At 44.4% G+C, this 18,730-nt stretch overlaps 4 protein-coding genes across 4 annotated transcripts; 2 read left to right on the forward strand and 2 right to left on the reverse strand.

Moving 5' to 3' along the window:
- Positions 1–635: 635 nt before the first annotated feature.
- Positions 636–2,929, reverse strand: dnaaf6 (dynein axonemal assembly factor 6). Its single transcript, XM_030114264.1, has 6 exons — positions 2,409–2,929; positions 2,216–2,282; positions 2,033–2,138; positions 1,521–1,617; positions 1,184–1,269; positions 636–944 (listed from the first exon to the last, which is right to left on the reverse strand). Exons 1-6 carry the CDS (start codon positions 2,502–2,504, stop codon positions 818–820), a joined length of 579 nt encoding a protein of 192 aa, XP_029970124.1. The 5' UTR covers positions 2,505–2,929; the 3' UTR covers positions 636–817.
- Positions 2,907–4,173, forward strand: apooa (apolipoprotein O, a). Its single transcript, XM_030114266.1, has one exon. It carries the CDS (start codon positions 2,934–2,936, stop codon positions 3,531–3,533), a length of 600 nt encoding a protein of 199 aa, XP_029970126.1. The 5' UTR covers positions 2,907–2,933; the 3' UTR covers positions 3,534–4,173.
- Positions 4,174–4,192: 19 nt separating this feature from the next.
- Positions 4,193–7,079, reverse strand: eif3f (eukaryotic translation initiation factor 3, subunit F). Its single transcript, XM_030114263.1, has 8 exons — positions 6,921–7,079; positions 6,505–6,575; positions 5,495–5,574; positions 5,278–5,415; positions 5,079–5,170; positions 4,852–4,988; positions 4,571–4,684; positions 4,193–4,361 (listed from the first exon to the last, which is right to left on the reverse strand). Exons 1-8 carry the CDS (start codon positions 7,030–7,032, stop codon positions 4,284–4,286), a joined length of 822 nt encoding a protein of 273 aa, XP_029970123.1. The 5' UTR covers positions 7,033–7,079; the 3' UTR covers positions 4,193–4,283.
- A 1,658-nt stretch (positions 7,080–8,737) lies between these two features.
- On the forward strand, positions 8,738–17,800 carry kcnj9 (potassium inwardly rectifying channel subfamily J member 9). The gene is made up of 7 exons (XM_030114262.1): positions 8,738–9,166; positions 10,807–11,018; positions 12,724–12,925; positions 13,649–13,841; positions 14,310–14,507; positions 16,050–16,180; positions 17,032–17,800. Exons 1-7 carry the CDS (start codon positions 8,867–8,869, stop codon positions 17,296–17,298), a joined length of 1,503 nt encoding a protein of 500 aa, XP_029970122.1. The 5' UTR covers positions 8,738–8,866; the 3' UTR covers positions 17,299–17,800.
- Positions 17,801–18,730: the final 930 nt, after the last annotated feature.

The following is an 18,730-nucleotide window of genomic DNA, read 5'->3' on the forward strand; positions in this document are numbered from 1 at the left end:
AGCGTTATCCTCAAAATGTAGCAACAAAGACAGCATCTAAAACAGTGATGGACAACTTTGATCACCTCAGGGCCTCAGGATATATGACATTTAACACAGACAGCCCAATTTCATCTTGAGTGGGCCAGACCGGTGAAATAGTGCCATAATAACTTTTAAAGTCAAACTTTAAAGTTAGTATTTGTTGTTGCACAGAGCACATAATGATAAAAGAATATCTGTATTCTCACAAAAACAAACAATTACTATAGAAAATGACAACAATTTCAACATAAACCAAATTTTATTTATACCTTTTATTGTAAAACACAGTGAAATGTTCCCCAGAAAAAAGGTTTTACTGTGTATTTACTAACTCCCACTGCTGCATGGATTTGAGGATCACTGCTCACAATGATCTCTGAGTCACAGTGTTGCTTTTAGTCATTCACTTTTGCACAAGGACACTTCAACATGTGCACAGTGGGAGATGAGGAATGGAACCTGCAGCCTTCCAGTTGACAGCCTTAATAACATGTAACCCTAACCCATGCACCCATACCGCCAGTAGAAGTCCAAGTCTGCTCAAAATCTTTCCCATAAACCATCAAACTTATTGTAATTATTAAATTAGCTTCTGGTAACTTTTTGACTTACTTGTAGCACATGACTGAGCATGAATATGTGAAGCAATACCGCATTAAAACTGGGTGTTCAACACTGTGCAATCATTTATTAGATAAAATATTTATTATAAATGCATTCTTTAACAGTTGCAAAGTCATGCATATGACAACTTGTGCAGCATTCACAGAAACATGAGGACTTGTTGAATTGTTCACATGTTGATGATGTCCATGGGTCGCTTGATCAGAAGAGTCACCTCCAGCTCCTCCCTCTCGGTGTAGAACTGAGCCCTGCCCTCTTGACTGTGAACCGGCTGTGGGAGGTGAAGGCCCAGTTTGCTGAAGTCAGGAGGAACAGCAGGTTAAACACACACAGAGAAAACCTGTCTCTTCGTGTATGACAGCAGAAGGTGTTCGGATCTGTGTGAAACAGCAATCAAAGCGCAGATCACGATGTGAAGGTTTGATTAAAAAGACACGTCGGGAAGGGAAGCTTTTAGTCTGAGCTGCTGCTGCTGCTTCTGTGCGGTCATGTGGGGATTAAAAATGAAAGAGGAGGTATTCAAGGTGTCTCTTACTATTTTGCCGTCCGTAGATCAAGGAACGTTTCTTTTATATCAAGGACCACATCTGTTGCTTTGGTGTCTGGTAGTTTAATTTTCACCTAAGAGTTGGAACAGGGTCAGTGTCATAATGTACACTGCACTGCATATTTTACAGACAGAGAATAACAGTCACTGTTTATGATGCAGAGGGATTATATTAAGTTTAAAATGCTATACAACACTGTCAAACATTTCCCTTTGGTAGTATGTCACTGAATTGTAAATTCACATCCTTGTGTATTTTGTTTTACAGTCTCACAAAACATGAATTATGTGCCACATAAACATTCAATGAAGATCCGTAACTTACCAGCATGGCTTCACAGCACATGGAGGATGGGTCCTTTCGACTCAACCCCAAGAACACATCTTCTGTCCCCACACTCTGCTTCAGGATTATTTCATACCTGCACACAGTGCATACATGAAGTTCGCACAACAGACATCTATTTGTCTTACTTTATTCTATTCTAGGCAGAGAGGTGCTGGGGTCAATCACAACTGACAATCTTCAAATGCAGGGACACTTATAGATTGGAATAGAAATAAGCAATCAGGAGGGCAGAATATGTTTGCAGAGCTCATTAGGAAGTGACAAAAAGGCCATAACACACTTTCATGTATTTTTGGGGGTTAATCACACTTTTAAAAGTACCTGTAATCATTAAATATGTATCTAACAAGTGGTGAGGCAACCCCTTTCTATGAGATTAGTGAGTGATCAGGGGTTTTCTTTTAACCTCAGTGCATGAGCAAATGTTCTTCTTGATGTATGTTTAGTGGGTGTGTGTGTGTGTGTGCGTGTGGGTGTGTGTCTCTCACTCAGGCTGTGCCCGTTGATCAGCCTCATCATCATACTGGGAGCCCTCAGGCACCTCTTCCTCACTCCAGATATCTTTGCTCTTCTGCTTCTTGTAGGGAGTTGACACTAAATGAACAGCACATGACATAGATATTTTGTTTTTGTTTCAGGGAAGGTGTGCAGCTGAAATACAAAAGTATTACCTTCTTTGTCTTTTTTGGGTGGGGGTCCAATATTCCCAGGGCCCAGATGTGCACATGCCAGCATGTTCTGTCAAAAAGAACAGAATATATGTTCATTTACATGATAGTACAGGTATATTGGAAGTGAATGAATCTAAAAGTTAAAAGAAATATATTTTGTTAACTGATTTAATTAGATTATACATTTTCTTACTTTACCGTCTTCATCATCTTCTTCCTGCTGCTGTGGAGATAAGAGGGCGGACAAAGCCTGCAGGTTCTGAAGTGACGATGCTCCGAGACCCTCCATTCAGAGAAGTGTCTAAAAATACATCTATAAACGGTACAAACAGCAACCGGGGCTTTAATCACGATACTGCACGGATTCACATCAATCTGAATGCTATAGGTCGCTGCTAATGCTAATCCGACCTGCCCCGTTGACGCTTTCTGTTTCCATGGAGACAAACAGTTTACCGGTCCGGTCACTATGGCAACCAGTGAAATCATGGCGTTTCCGTGGGACCCATGTGGGAAAGCAGTTCCACAGAGCCCAGGTACGTAATTCACTTTGCATTTTTGTCAATTAAATAAATAAATGTTCGAGAGATCGGTCTATACGTGCACTAATTATGGATCCATTATTTGCTCAGGTAGATCGCGTGCATATTCCAAAGCGCGACGTTGGCAGTCATGTCCCTCGCCGGACGCCGTAGTGCGTGCATGGCCGCGGGGGATCATGTTGAAGGTGACAGGTAGTGCCATGCCGGGAGCCCTCAGTATTCTGTCCATCTCCGTGTTCGCCGATACCGGTGACGGCGAGGGAGACAAGGCGCCCGGGGCTCCGTTGAACCGGGACGAGCTGTCTCTGTACGCGGCCCCCGCGCAGAAGTTTGTGTCCTCGGATCGCGAAGCGGGTCAGCTGGAGGAGCGTGTCGCCGCACTCCGGAAGACGGCGGAGCCGTACGCTGCGTGGTGTAGCGGAACTTACGGCAAAATCAAACCCAAAGTTCAGAGTGCGGTGCAGTTCGGAAGCGACACGTACTCCTACTTGAAGAACCCCCCGAAAGATTTCTACCCGCGGGCAGGAGTGATCGGCTTCACGGGGATCCTGGGTCTGTTTCTGGCCAGAGGCTCCAGGCTGAAGAAGCTGGTCTACCCGGCGGGCCTGATGACCCTGAGCGCCTCCCTCTACTACCCGGAGCGGGCTGCGGCCATCGCCAGGTCAACCGGGGACTCCGTGTACGACTGTGCCGTGCAGAGCTACGCTGCCGTGGAGAAGATGGTGAATCCCCAGAGCAAGGCTGAGAAGAGCAACGAGTCGGAGACGAAACCTTGAAGATGTCTACGCAGCTTCCGAAGCGTCCAGCAATAACAGATCACTCAGCAGCTGATTCACTGAAACTGTAGAATGATTTGACTTTAGACTGATCTGTGTGACTTTCATGCCCTCTTTGCACTAAAAGCTTTGCTCTCCACTCAGGCCGGGCATGGTCCTGTTCAAAAAAGGAATTGCTACTTGAATAATTCACTGCTGTAACCGATTTGAATGTATATTTATGTAGTAGAAAAAACAAATTGTCTTACATTAAAATCAGATGTTAATCCCTTTTAATTCTTTGTCTTGAACCATGTGTAGTTGAGCAAGGATACAAATGAACAAAAATATTGACATTTTCCCTTAAGAATTTAACAATTTTCCACAGTTATATTGTATAAAGTAAATATGTCACTGTTTCAAGCAAATAACAGGAAATATTAACTGGGTCCCTAAAACTGGACACTTTGTAACCTCACTGAACTCTGCACAGGAAGGAGTTAACAGCAGCCAATGTGAGCAGCCTTACAAGTAGATGAACATAAATTCTAATAATCAGCCTGCATTAGCAACATATTCCATCCGGTAATGTTCAGCAACCATTTGTGGGAAAACCTAATTGCATTATATGTGACTGTGATGTCATCAAAGTACAGAACCCAATGATAATGAACACTGACTGTATGACTGATTCATATCTTTATTATGTCAGCCCTCAAAAAAATGTAAGAAAAAAAAAATTAAATATAAATCACTTTAAAGAAAAGTTGCTCAGAGCAGCACCAGCTTCTCATTTAAAGCGATCTGTGCCTGGGTGAGGTTGGAAAGGTAGGTCACCATCAACAGGTCCTGCAACAACAAAACATCCACGTTTAATAAAACAGTAGAATTACACCAAAAGAACGTTTCTTAACACACAAATCAGATACATTCCAAATTTAATATTGACAAAAACTACATACACTGCAAAAGAAACAAAGTGATAAAAAAAAGTAAACTGCATGTTGACAAGACTCCAAAAACAAGCCGATACCAAAGGTCGCAGACAAAACACTTACATTGATGTTGGAGTTGAGCATGTTCTCAAAGTCCTCGGCTGAGATGGTAGGCACCTTGTTCACCAGGTCCATCAGGAAACGGCCCACGCTGTTATCTGCGGTCACCTTGCCAGACTGAGGAGGATCGAACAGCATTACTTTGACAGCCACCATCAATACTTAACTTAATTAAAACCCTTGTTTGTTCCCCGCGACAGGCTGATAAAGTTATACATTGGAGATAAGGTGACAAAGTCAAATAGGAGGACATTAATACTTCAGGTCTTGTCTGAAATACTCACCAGTACATCCTCGATGTATGCGAGGACAGTGGTCAGCATGTCTTGTATCCTGGCTGCAGAGCCACCCACCTGGGACAGGTCAGAGGTGAGTCCCTTGGTACGAGTAGGAGCCAAACGTGTCCTTTGCAGAAGGTCCACTAAAATATGGGAGACAAAAAATTCACAGATATGCAGTCACAAAGCCTTTGTTTTCCAACAGTTGTCTTTATTTGTTCTTGTATTCTTACCGCCTATCCTCTCAGTGTCATAGTAGACATACTTGACAGTCAGTGGGGTGAACATCACACCAACTGTCTTTCCTGGCACACCCATCTGCGCACTGTGGAAGAGATGCACACACACAAAAAACAAAAAAAATCAGAAAGGCACTGTCAGTCTGGAGTTAATCACACAAACAAGGAGTCATCGGCGAAAAGATGAGCCAACCTGACGTAGGCGCGGATGTTCATCTTGCCGCTCTGCAGTGCCGAGTCCACAGTCAGGTGGATGGGGTTGGTGGCCTCACGGCTGTAGTATTCATGGATGAGCACTGAGTGCTCTGTGATGTCGAACCCAGTGGCGTACCTGTCAGGAGGAGAATCACCGTGTTAAGAAATGTGGTTTTCTTCAGTGTGATTTACTCTAAGACAGGACGATAACACACCATCCGATGATGACCTCTGTGGGTGAAACCCTCTTGTGGAGCTCATACATGTTCTTGGCAAACTCCATGTCCACCGCAACCTGTCGTCACAGAGAATGAATGAGACAGATAAAAAAAAAAAAAAAAAGTACAAGATAGATACAAATCAAACTAAGAAATTCTAATTTAATTCAAAAAAATCTTCTCAACTTTCCCTTAAATTTTGTAACCTAGTCTTTTAAAAAATATCACAAACTATTCACCAAAAAATGACAGCAGGGAAATAAGGTGTATTAAAATGCTCAAAATCAAATGGGACTTTGCAAGGAAGCCCTTTCAAAAGAACTGATAAAGACCACAGTGCTGCACGTTTAAGAGAAAGAGGACATGGATTCTCAAATGAAGAGCTTGAGAAGGATGCACTTGTGCTTGATAGGGTTTTCATGTTCCCCCAGCACATGCATGGATTTCCTCTCTCATTTCATATCTTCTTCCACAGTCCAAAAACATGCATTTGGGGATGTTTTGAGTGATTCTGCTCATTGGTGTGAATATAAACAACTCTCTCTGAGAGTTTGCAATGCCATGGACATGAAATCCGTCCAGTGTTGACCTTGTCTTCACCCATAGTTAGCTGAGACTGGATGGATGGATAGTGGACTTCAATTCGATGACACTTCCACTTGAAATATAACAATTTAGCCCTCAAAAAACTAATGGTTTATAACTTCCACAAAACTAGACTGACTTAATGCTGTGGAAGATAATACTTAGAAGCAACATAATATTGACGTTAACTTGATAACTTAGGTAAATGTGCAGTGCAATGGGTAGACAGCATCCATCACCAAAAAGAGCCAGAAAAAGATAATGTTGTACAGCAGTCAAGACTCTTGCAGCTTTAGGGGTTTCAACTGGCATGGTTATGTTTGTGGTGTTTTATTTGGGACTTCATAAGACTTGGAGATCCATTTTCAATTTAGATGCTCCTATACTAAAGTAGTGCCAAAATAACACAAAAATAAACATACCTCATCTTCTGACTCATTGTGAGGAACAGAGAAGCAGTTCGTCACCTCAATTGAGTGCTTATCAATAGTACCTGTTGACAAAAACATGTTAGATCAACACTGCATTGCATTCAGCGGCTCATCATTGTACAATTGCTAACTAGAGGCCAACTTATTCAGAGTAAACCCCGAAGCTAATAACTACGCACACACTATGTCCTCAAGCACGTAAAATGACAATGTGATTAATAAAGCCAGGCTGATCGAGAAAAAATGCGTCACTGCTTGCCTTACAAGGGTTTATGAACGGCATATGTTGGTTAGCTTCGATGCTGAACCGACGCGGCGTGCGTTAGCATTGAAGCTAACAGTCGTCACACCATTAACAAGAAGCCGATTTTCCCGATGGAAGATACCTATTAAAAATCATCACTTACCCAACAGGGTACCAATTACACGACTCGCTCCTTCATTTCGTCGTTCGTAAGAGTCGCAAATAGATGCGAGAACCACGGGGTGGATTTTCACAACCGGCCCGTACACCGACATCTTGGAAGAGGACGGCCGAACGCTGATAAACGGATGTTGCCGAATATTACCGAAGAGATACCGAAACCTACCGAGCACTAACGAATGGTCACAGAATAGCCAATCAAATGCAAAGGAGGGCGGGACTAATGGATATATACCGCCCTCTATAGGCTGGCGGCCAAACAGCGGTCATTGAATGATGCGATTATTATAATTGAGCTAGATTAAATGTGCGTGTGAGGTTAACTGCTACTGCAAAATTAATTTTATTTGTAAATAGGGCATGCCTTCATTATTTTCACCATGATTTCAGACGAGTAGAAGTAGGAATAAATTGTCTTGCTGAAAGATGAAAGCACATAAAGATGGGCTTCTTACCGTCTTAAATCCATCTGCATGTGATAAGTGTCATTCTGAGCAGCTATTTATTTGATACTACACTGCATGCGAACTGAGTGCAGATGTTGAGGATGTGGATTGTGGAAATGAGAGGCAGGCTGTGTTGATAGGGGCTGGGCTGATGACAGCATCCTCCGCCGCTCGCAGGCTCCACACACACCTGACTGACTCCATCAGATGCACAGATGATGGAGCTCTTCGCACTGCCGGGTTATCCTGTTGCCACCATTTCGCACGTCCACTGGCCGACACATGCTTGGATCAATCCCTGAACAGTTCCGTCTCCCCGCTTCTTTTCAGTATGCGCATCCAGATTACGCGCTGCTGCCTCGCTTCTTTTATTTACTGGGAATGCTGAGTGGTCGCATCGAGGTGGGTTTTTGTTTTCCCGGAAAAGCGAGCAGGAGTGGACTGATGCTGCGTCGCGGGTAAACACTAAAAATGGGTGTCATCGAGACAAGGTTGCGCTCCTGGACCAGGTTTTCCTCATAACATCTGCCAGATCCAGGTCCTTTACACATCTACAAGTTGCTGCGCTGAGCAGGTAGGATTTCCTTCATTCTCAGCCGCCTGACAACAATCCACAAGCCGCACAGCCTCTTGGTTTTCCCGAGCCCATTGGCTGCCTCGGACACCCTTTAATAGAGGCTATTTCTGATCCATCCATCAGGCGTAGTGCGTCATCTTGATTGTCACCATCAGTCTCCTCTTGCGTCCAAATGGACGCACATCATTAAAGGCTATATGGAGATCTCGGACTCCATTTTACCCGGCTGCAAATATGCCTCTGACATGTCCCACAGTGCACATAAGAATTTAATACATTTCCTTGCAGCCAGTGGACTTATGTAAGAAATCTCAGCAGGCCTGTAGTTTGAATCAACCACGTTTTAGTAAGTGCACTTACACAACACACACACACACACACACACACACACACACACACACACACACACACACACACACACACACACACACACACACTTACACAGGCAGAGGCACACACCTACCCCAAGGCGCTTTATGAAACAGTTAAATTGGCTCTGATGTGCATATGCCACACTGCACTCCAGGATTAGATTGTCAAGAGAACAGATTTGTGTTCCCATTATGCTTAATTCAATAGAATCTGAGAACAACATTAGAATTTCATTTTATTTTATTTTTTTAAATAATAAAACAGACAACACAGTGTAAAGGATTTCCAAGTAGGTTTTTGTTTCCGTGCTCATAAATCATTGTGTGAATTACTTTTGGAGCTAAACAGCAGAGGCCAAATCAATTCCATGGTTTCATCTGATCACTGTCTTTCTGTTTCAGGGCTTCAGTCAAGCAAACAAATGGTCCAATCAATAGCTGCTGGACAGAGTCTGCCATAGGGAGGATATCAATAACACACTAATACGCTTCATACACACACATAAACACGCACATACACACACACAGACTGGCCATGGCGCTGGAGAACTCCATCTTCCCCTCCCGCCCGGACTCGCTCTCCCTGCCTGTGGAGGAGAAGGCGGAGGGAGAAGAGGTGGAGGTGGCCACCGAGGCCACGGCCTCCGCCGGCGTCTTCAACGTGTCGGAGGAGCTGGGCCACGTGGTCACCACCGAGACCACGCCGTCCCCGCCGGCCTCGGCCCAGGTCAACAGGTCCTTCCAGTCCAAGCTGGCTGAGCGGGAGGCCAAAGCCAACCAGCACAGGAAGAAGACCCAGGGCACGGAGAAGGAGAGGGGCCGCTTTGGGTGGGGTGAGTGAGACCTCCTGAGCCCGACCTCCACTCACCTCCACTATTAAACATTACACCTCTAAGTGTTTGTAAAAAAAAGTGATAACTGTTTTCTGCACCATCAGTTTGTATCTTTTAGGGTTGCAGGAGGTGGCGCAAGTCTTAGTTTATTAAGAGAAAGAGCAGGATACGTTCTGGACATGTCGTCAGTCCTACACAGACAAAACACAGTTAGAAAATCACACACGTTCACAACTATGAGCAATTTACAGCTGATAATTGACCTGAATTTTATGTTTTTCAACTGTGAGATTAAAACACAATACCCAGAGAAAACACACACACACAGTGAGAACATACAAATCAATCATCCATCTTTTAAAAGGCTTAATCCCACACACACACACGGGGAGAACATGCAAACTCCACACAGAAAAACCCTGAAGCTTGGATTTGAATTGGAGATGTTTGTGCCTGGAGGCCAGACTGCTAAACGTTCAATCCCCATAAGCTCCCCCTTAATTTATCATTACTTAGACATTGCAAACTCATCAGTTTTTGAATTTCTGGTATTTTTAAAACGCCTCCAGAGATCAGGGTTTGTTTAGTTTCTCGGAGGTCGAGACTTTCTCTCTCTCTCTCTCTCTGTCTCTGTCTCTCTCTCTCACGTTCACACACAGTATCTTGGCTCTGCCTGCTTCTCCTCCCCGTCTCTCTTGCAGTCGTTGTGCATCTCCTCTAAATGAGGCTGCTCTGCAGAACTTCACCCTTCAGCGATTTTGACAGTCTGGCACATTTTTTTTTTTCCAATTAAGTCCTGCTTTCTGTTTGCTACAGTCTTGACTGTAAAACACAGAAGTCCAAAAACTCTCTCTTCATTAAAGGCCAAAATGAAATATAAACTTTATGTGTGCCTGCAGTTGTTTGGATTTCTGTATGTCTACAGGAAAACAATGCTTTGAGCAACTCATTTACAGCAAACATCTCTCTGAATAAGCTCAAGTACATTTAAAATATTGTCATAGAATACCAACAAATGGCATTAAAAAGCCAAATCCAAGTCCAGTTAGTCTTTTGTAGCACTGAAACGTGGTTTGGTAAGCAGATAAGAGTCATTTGTAATCATGAAATCCGTTTTGTCCTGTTGTGCTGGTAGTAAAAATCCCTAAAGAAAACCAGCTGCCTGTGGGCTCCTGCTGTAACTAAAGTCCAATGTTGTAGCTTTTCTTCTCGCAGCGTTTGATGATGTTGTCCCGTCACACTTCATCTGCACTCCTTTCCTCACCTGTCTGTTTTCATTTTAGTTTTCCCTTCTTCGGCAGCCTGACTTTCCTCTGAGCCACGAGCATCTCTCTAAAGTAGCTTTGTCCCCTGGCACCTCGCTGTGTTTATCCTCCAAATCTCTCGACGTGTCTTCATTCAACTCCCATCCTCTGAATGCAGACAGAGTTGCAACTTCAAACAGCCAAACTTTTCAGAAATGGAGACGAGCCGCCTTCTGCATGTGTTTTCTAAGGATTATTTGAAAGGGGATTCTCAGAAAGCAGGGCTTTGAAAGTGAGACACCTGTACGGGAAGCCACCGAACGGAGGCTGCAGGTCTCTGAACGGTGTGTCGTTTTCTGGGTCTTCCTCTCCTCTGCCCCCTCCTTCCTCACGCAGCCCGGACTCGGCGTAAGAGGCAACGCTACGTGGAGAAAAACGGCCGCTGCAACGTGCAGCACGGCAACATGAGGGAGACCTACCGCTACCTGACCGACATCTTCACCACGCTGGTGGACCTCAACTGGCGCTGCTCGCTCTTCGTCTTCGTCATGGCCTACGCTGTCACATGGCTCTTCTTCGGGGCCATCTGGTACCTCATAGCCTACTGCAGGTACGAATCAAGTTAAAGGTCACAGGGTCCTGGTTTCATTCACCAAGAAAGACCCGGAAGCCTGGACAGGAATCAGGGATGTTCTCTGAAAAATTGCTTCTTTTTTTTTGACATGTCGCTGTATTTTGCACCAGACAGTATCTTTGAAATAAGCTTGATGTTGAGATTCTAGTCATTTTCAGTAGTAATTGTTTGGGTTTTGCCAAAACATAGACATTCTCTGTGCCACAGCCAAGAAAAAGCTCTCAATTTAAAATGTAATAGTTATTATGACACTGTTTTACCATTCTGGCCCACTTGATATGAAACTGGGCTGTATGTGACCCCTGAATTGAAATGTGTTCGACACCCTCAATTTCAGAATTGATGGTTAGTTAACTAGTAGTTAAAGATATCTACATCCCAGAAAATTCAGCAATATTTCACTAAACATGTTTCAAAACTACCACAATGCAAGCCAAATACTGACATCCCTCCTGCTGATTTCCTTTTGAATTCATATGTAAACGATAAGACTGAACTATGGACACTTTGAAAGTGTTCTTGCAGTTCTTTAGTACTCTCCTCTCTCTTTTTAGTTCAGAAGTAAAAGAGAAAAAGATGATGAAATTTGTTTCAGTGACGATAAGAAGCATGTCTCAAACATGAAACCACTTCATGATTGAATAATTACCTGAAATGTTGTACTTTGTATGAAACAAATTCTGTGCAGCGTGAGTGTCAGACATGTTATTTTGATATTGAAAAGCATTTGCTTGATATCTTTTGGTCTAGTCTGCTAGTGAAGTAGATTCAATATCTATGCAGGAGAAACAATTTTAATCCCTCCTGTGGTGAAAATAATTTAGCGGGAGGAGGAGTGTGAAGACCAGAATGAGGGAAATCCCTCCAATCCCTCCGAGCGAATTGCCTCTTGCATTACAGATAAAATGTGTGAATACATTTCAGAGGCTAACTTCTTCCTCTTCCACTTTGTTCTACATTTTAATGTTTGTTTTATTATCCGCAAAGTTATTAGTCCATTATCAATCCGTGCATTGACTTCTCAATATAACAAAACAATTTAATTTCCTAAAAACTGGTTCCTGTGGTAAGATTATTATCACGCGGCAGTTCAACATTTTTTTTGACATTTCTGCAGTGGAAGCTGAAAAGAAAAACGGATGACCAAGCAGTTTCCTTAACGTTATGGAGCGTTTCATCACCGTGTCTTCCCTCCTCACCGGATCCGCTCTAATTAGCTAACGTATTCGTCTCGTAAAGTAATGACCTTTTTATATCAATTACGGGCCGCCCGGAGGTGTGCGCCAGAGAGCTGTCAGTGTTGCCGCTTTCGCTTGGTCAAAAACACAGGTCAATAAAAAGTCATAGATCATATAAATTACTTAACACCACTTTCATTAATTAAGCCCCCCCCACTTCTGCCTGCAGCCGTGTTAATCAGGGGCATTAGTCCATGTAGTGTGTGTTTAACGGGGGAATTCTGCAGAGGATGCTTGGCGGCAGAATGTTTTGGGTTAATCCTGATTAAAAGACGTGTCTCCGCTCAGCGCGGTTATCAGCCGAGGCGTCATCTTTACGTTTCATCACCTCCCGACTAAAAATACATGTCCTCTCACTTTGTGTCTATTTTTCCCGTCTTGACACCCGCTCCGCCACCTCCCTGCCCGCCTCCTTCCCTTCCTCGCATGTTCTCCTCCCAAAGGGGTGATCTGGACCATCTGGAGGATGAGACGTGGACGCCGTGCGTCAACAACGTCAACGGCTTCATCTCGGCCTTCCTGTTCTCCATCGAGACGGAGACCACCATCGGCTACGGCCACCGGGTGATCACGGACCAGTGTCCGGTGGGAACCATGCTGCTGCTGCTGCAGGCCATCCTGGGCTCCATGGTCAACGCCTTCATGGTGAGATGAAGCAGCGCTGGTATCATCAAGCAGAAAAATGCACAGTGGATGACTTCAAGTCGCAGTTTAAATGTGTGAAACTTGGTCTTGTAATTTCAGTTTATCACGTGTTGTTTTACTTGCAACATAATCGTCCTCAGAAAGAGTTTGTCCGAGTGACTAAGAACGTATTCGGATTCTGAGTCACTCTTTAAATTTTTATGATTGCTTCAGGCAAATAGAAAAATGCATATAATTACTGTTTGACCCGCGGTTGTTTGATTAAAAAGAGCTCTGCTGTCGGTTAAGCCGAATTAAATCACAAGTGAATATATGAATACCGTGCAAACACAAATGACACAAAGTCTGCACAGATGGTTTTTCTCCCTGAAAGGGAGATTTCACTTTGAAGGTGCTGATGAAGCATATTTCTTTTTTTTGCACAATGTAAGCAATCTCTGGATGAGGATGCAATCACACAGCAACACCCGAGCAGGATCATGTTTATGCATGTCTGTGAGCTGGAAGCGGGCCATAATCACCACGGATGGACATGTGGGCCGTTTTTTTTACTATGCATATTAAAAATGATTCAGTCTGAGGATAATTCCAGCGTCACGGGAGGTTTACATGCATCGCAGCCGCATTGAAAAATGAATAAACGAGGCATCGGGATGTTTGGCCGAGGCGCTCACCGTCGGTCATGTAACCCCAGAGGTGCTTGTTCCATCTGCCCTCCGCCAGGTCGGCTGCATGTTTGTGAAAATCTCGCAGCCCAACAAGCGAGCCGAGACGCTGGTGTTCTCCAAGCACGCCGTCATTTCTCTGAGAGACGACAAGCTGTGCCTGATGTTCAGGGTCGGCGACCTCCGCAGCTCGCACATCGTGGGGGCCAACATGAGGGCCAAGCTCATCAAGTCCAAGCAGACTCAAGAGGGTGAGGCAGATCGTGACTTTTACCATTCAGCTGTTGCAAATGATATATTTATCATTTGTTTTATTCGGGGCAATAGCGAGAAGCAAGCCTGTTATCAGAAGTTGGTTCAAATCCTGAGTTTTGGAGTAAAAACCTGAATCCCGAACTGCTCAGGTTGTATCAAAAAGGGAATTCTGTGCAAGAAAAAATGTGTTGAATCAAAATATGTGGATCACTAAGTCCTCTGTGGCCATCCTGGACAAGGAGCCAGAATACATGCTCTTTTATCTGAGCTTCTTCCAGGAGTCCACTCCACTGACAACATCCCCTTTGAGCTGTTATTAATACGAACAAACACAACTTCTGCTCCAACTGTTAATCATGTGACGGCCAATAGCTCATCCCAGGACTTTCTGGCTACATTTTAATTTTTTTTTCATCGTCTGGTAGCATTTATCTGTGGGATCCTCTCCTCCGTCTCCCCTCCAGGTGAGTTCATCCCTCTGGACCAGACGGACATCAGCGTGGGCTTCGAGACCGGCGACGACCGCCTCTTCTTGGTCTCGCCGTTGGTGATCTCCCATGAGATCGACTCCTGCTCGGCATTCTGGGACATGTCGCAGGCCCAGCTGGAGAAGGAGGACTTTGAGATCGTGGTCATCCTGGAGGGAATGGTGGAAGCCACAGGTCAGTATCTGGACTCGACTTCAGAATCTTCGCTTCTGCTGCCTGCATTTAATTAAACTGGCTCGTGCTTAACAAACATAGTTATCACAAAAACAACAGCTATACACTGCAAATGGTGGCAAAAATAATTGATGAAGGCTGCTTTGTGTGATAAAATACAACAACTTAACATTATATCGTGCGAGGAATCATGCCTCCCAATTTAATTTGACAGTAAAGTTTCACTGTGCTCCATATTGTAAATGCATGTTTGGCTGCAACATCTAGAAATAGGCATTAGCAAATTAATCTTGCGGCTGCACACAGCCGACTGATGTTCCACTAATACCATCAATGCTTTACATAAAGCAGACGCTCTCAAACTGTCCATTAGAAAATGAGAGTCCTCTTCCAGGACGTCTCAGCTGAGAGCCGCAATTTTTCGGTTTGAGAGCTTTCCATCTTTTCGTAGTCTTTCAGGAAAATGTGTTGTGATTATGGAGGGAATATTTATTCAATATACTGTAAAACATCGGATGTTTGTAACTGGAAACTGGTGCTCCTTTGGGAAATGCACACAGCACTTGTGTGCTTCTTGTGAAATCATTATTGAACAGAATAAAGCTGAATCCTGTTCAGTACTCAGGCTTATAATTGGATTCTAGCCTGGTTTGGGATTTAACTATTCTCAGGGTATGCATCAGAAGACGTGGGATCTCTAAAATCCAACTCTGAGGTGTTATTTAAAGATAAAAACAAGGATGTAAGGATACGAGCCAGGGGTGTGCAGCGCTTTTTACACATACAGATTGTATCAACCTTAATGGATTTTTTTCTAATAATGAATGTGAAAAAAAAAAAAAAAAGTTCACACAAACAGAAACACTCTGACTTTCAAGTATTATTCCTCAGTGGCCGAGTTTGCCTCTAATCTTATATTAATCTAATCTGATATTCACAGCTGTAATTCTTGACTTGAATTTTTCTCTAAAAACTGCAGGAACTCAACATAACCTTGCAGGACTCTATAATCCGTCAGCATCGTCCTGAAAGGATTCGGATGTGCTGTCGTGTTTACGTCTCTTCTATAATCCCCCCCCCCCCCCCCTCCTCACATTCTCATTCACGCTGCAGTGTGTCTCACTGTCCGCCTCGGGATCCGGCGGGAGATCCGCTGTACATGGGAGCGATTCATGATGTATCTCCGTGAAGTGAAGGTGGCCTCGCTGCCTCCTCCAAATATTGATTCACTCAGACAGCGAGCCGTGTAACAAAGAACGAGCTGACAGTCATAACTCTGCTGCGGAGAGAATATTTATACAACGACAGCTTGCCAATTAAAGTGTTTGTGACTAAATGGATAAATTAATCACGTCTGTGGCCAACAGAGTTGTAAGTGGGCCGCTCTGACTCCTCTGCTTTTGACACAACCCGGCACAAGTCCTGTTTATTGCAGTTTATTTATCACACTGAAAGGAACAAATGCTGCGAGGCGAAATGTGTATTGTGAGCCATCAGCGTATGTGTGTGTGCGTGTGTGTGTGTGTGTGTGTGTGAGAGCAGGGATGACGTGCCAAGCGAGGAGCTCCTATCTGGCGGAGGAGGTGCTGTGGGGTCACCGGTTCAGCCCGATGATGTCGCTGGCGGAGGGCTTCTTCGACGTCGACTACGGCGCCTTTCACCACACGTTCGAGGTAAAGTGCGATGAAGTGGCGTTCGATCTGAAGGAAGAAGATTTATTTTTAGCTCTTGAGCATTTGAATATTTTTGTGTGGGGGTTATGTTTTTTGTCCCTGTGTGTGTGTGTGTGTGTGTGTGTGTGTGTGTGTGTGTGTGTGTGTGTGTGTGTCAAATTCAAGTCTTTCCAGCCTTATGAGACCCAGATTAACACAAAGATCTGAGACTAATAATGACAGATTCTTTTCAGAAGAATTCAGGAATATTGTTTCAAATGACAACCGAAGGAGTCAAACTGTTTTTTGGTTCTAAATAAGGATTAAAATCTTAAAATTGTTGTCTGTGAGAATCCAAAACAGTTGAATTTTGTCACGCATGTATCAAAAACACACACATCATTTCACCACCTGTGGACTGAAGTGTTGATATTTGAGAAGAGAAAACTGAATCCACTCTCCCTCTGTTATCCCTATTCCTGTCTCCACCTACATGTGCAACCGGCAGCTCCATTCTCACGTTCTCTTGGGGTCGATGAAAGGCATTCTGGGAAGTGAAGTGCCTATTTCATGTTTGTTTCTGTGGGGGAAGAGAACTGTGCGAATCGCCGACTGGTGGCATTTAAAGCTCGATGTCAACAAATGGAGCATTTCAAATGGAAGAAAATCACTAAAATCTCTGTGATTCATTTTCAGCGTTAACCTATCAGACTTTCTTCTTTTTAGAGACGGAGAAAACAGTGACTCACTTAGAAAGCAAAGGGTGAACCGAACAGCCACGTTTTGTCAAACGTGCTTGATTACATTTCAGCACTTTAAGTTGAATCAACACTTCCTGTTGCTGGTTTTGTGAACCCCCCCCCCCCCCGCAGGTGGACACGCCCTCCTGCTCGGCCCGGGAGCTGTCGCTGGCCGCCGCCCGACTCGACGCCCACCTGTACTGGTCCATCTCCAGCAGACTGGACGAGGAGCCCACCCTGGCCAACCAGGCGGCCAAGCAGCCCGACAGCGGCTCGGCCAACAGCAAGGGCGGCGAGCCCACCTTCATCGTCGGGGAGATGACCGACATCCAGGAGCAGTCGGGGCCGGGCGAGCTGAACGGCAGCGTCACCACCGATCAATCGGAATCCGAGGCCTAGAACAGAGGAATGTTTACACAGACCTGCAGTATATCTCCGCCACATCACAGTTACTGTTCGCAGACCTTTTCTTTCCAGGCAGACGAGTACCGGTAGTTTCATTAGGCTGAGTTCTGCACCAAACGCCATATCTTACGTTACCTTAAGAGAGAGTCTCTTTCTTGATATTTTGTCCTTTCTTTGTACGTTTGTCTTTGTTACACGTGTACTGTATGTGTACTCTTATTTCTTTGGTTTGTTGTGTTAGCTCCAATCACCCTTGCCTATATCTATATTTAAATGACAATACTATGCTTTCGATGGGGTCGACAGAAGTGGACCGAAGCAGAATGTTAACCAGAAAAGAGAGACGACAAGGTGTGCAGAGTGTATGGATTGTTGGCTTTTAAAATAGGTACAGTGCATAGATGCTTTATTTTCACCTGCACACTACTAGATAGTAAAGAGGTTCAGACTGTAGAGACCTCGCATTTCCTAGATGCAAAGATTGTCCTTGGATCTTTTGACCCCCCCCCCCCCCCCCCCCCCCCCCCCCCCCCCCCCCCCCCGGTTTCGATGGGTTGAGCACAGCGGCCCACAGCTGCCGGGTTATGTGTCTGCTCCCCAAGAACCTTCACTTAAAAACAAAACCATCATCTGGTGCTAGACAAAACGTGTCTGGAAACCCTTTAGAGATGTATCACTGAACACCACAGCTAGTTTCCTGCCCGGAGAGTAAACTCTGTCTTGTCTTCAGGGGGCGCAGGGCGTTGCGTTGAACAGGGGGACCTGAGACAGGTTCGCTGGCACTCGGGCGCGTTTGTGGCTTTGTGTGTAGCACACGGGTTCTCGTCTCTCGTCTGTGCCCCCGGACGCCCACCCCCCCCCCCACTCCGCCAAGTAGAAATGGTCAAAAGCACAACAGTGTCCCGCTCGGCTCGGCCCAAAACTCCTGCTTCTGCTGCTGTGTATATATGAATATGTGTGCCATTTTTACTTGATGTTTTTAATATTTAATATGACACATCAAATAGAGATAATAAAGGACAGTATATTCCAGAGCAACTCTCACGGATTGTGTGTTGTTTTGAGGGCGAGCTTCAATAACGAGATGTGGGGGTCAACCCAAGTCACCGACGGATGAATGAATGAATGGATTTAGCAAGGAACTTGCACCTGTGATTGGAACTAAACACTTGGGTTCTGGTACATCCTCAATCACAGTATAGTCTTAATGCTCATGCTGCATTTTAACCTTTCATGCCGCACTTACTGAAATACATTTAACTCTATTGTGTAAAAACCATAAATGCACTTATTGCATTTATTGAAAAGCGTTAGAGTGATGAAACTGAGACATATTTCATATTTTCTAACTCAAAAAGACCTCAGTAAAATCTTATCTGAACCACATGATGTATTATTTGCAACAAAAAATAAAGTGACTGAATGG

The sequence above is a fragment of the Salarias fasciatus genome, chromosome 18, assembly GCF_902148845.1.
Source record: "Salarias fasciatus chromosome 18, fSalaFa1.1, whole genome shotgun sequence".
Taxonomy (NCBI): Eukaryota; Metazoa; Chordata; class Actinopteri; order Blenniiformes; family Blenniidae; genus Salarias; species Salarias fasciatus.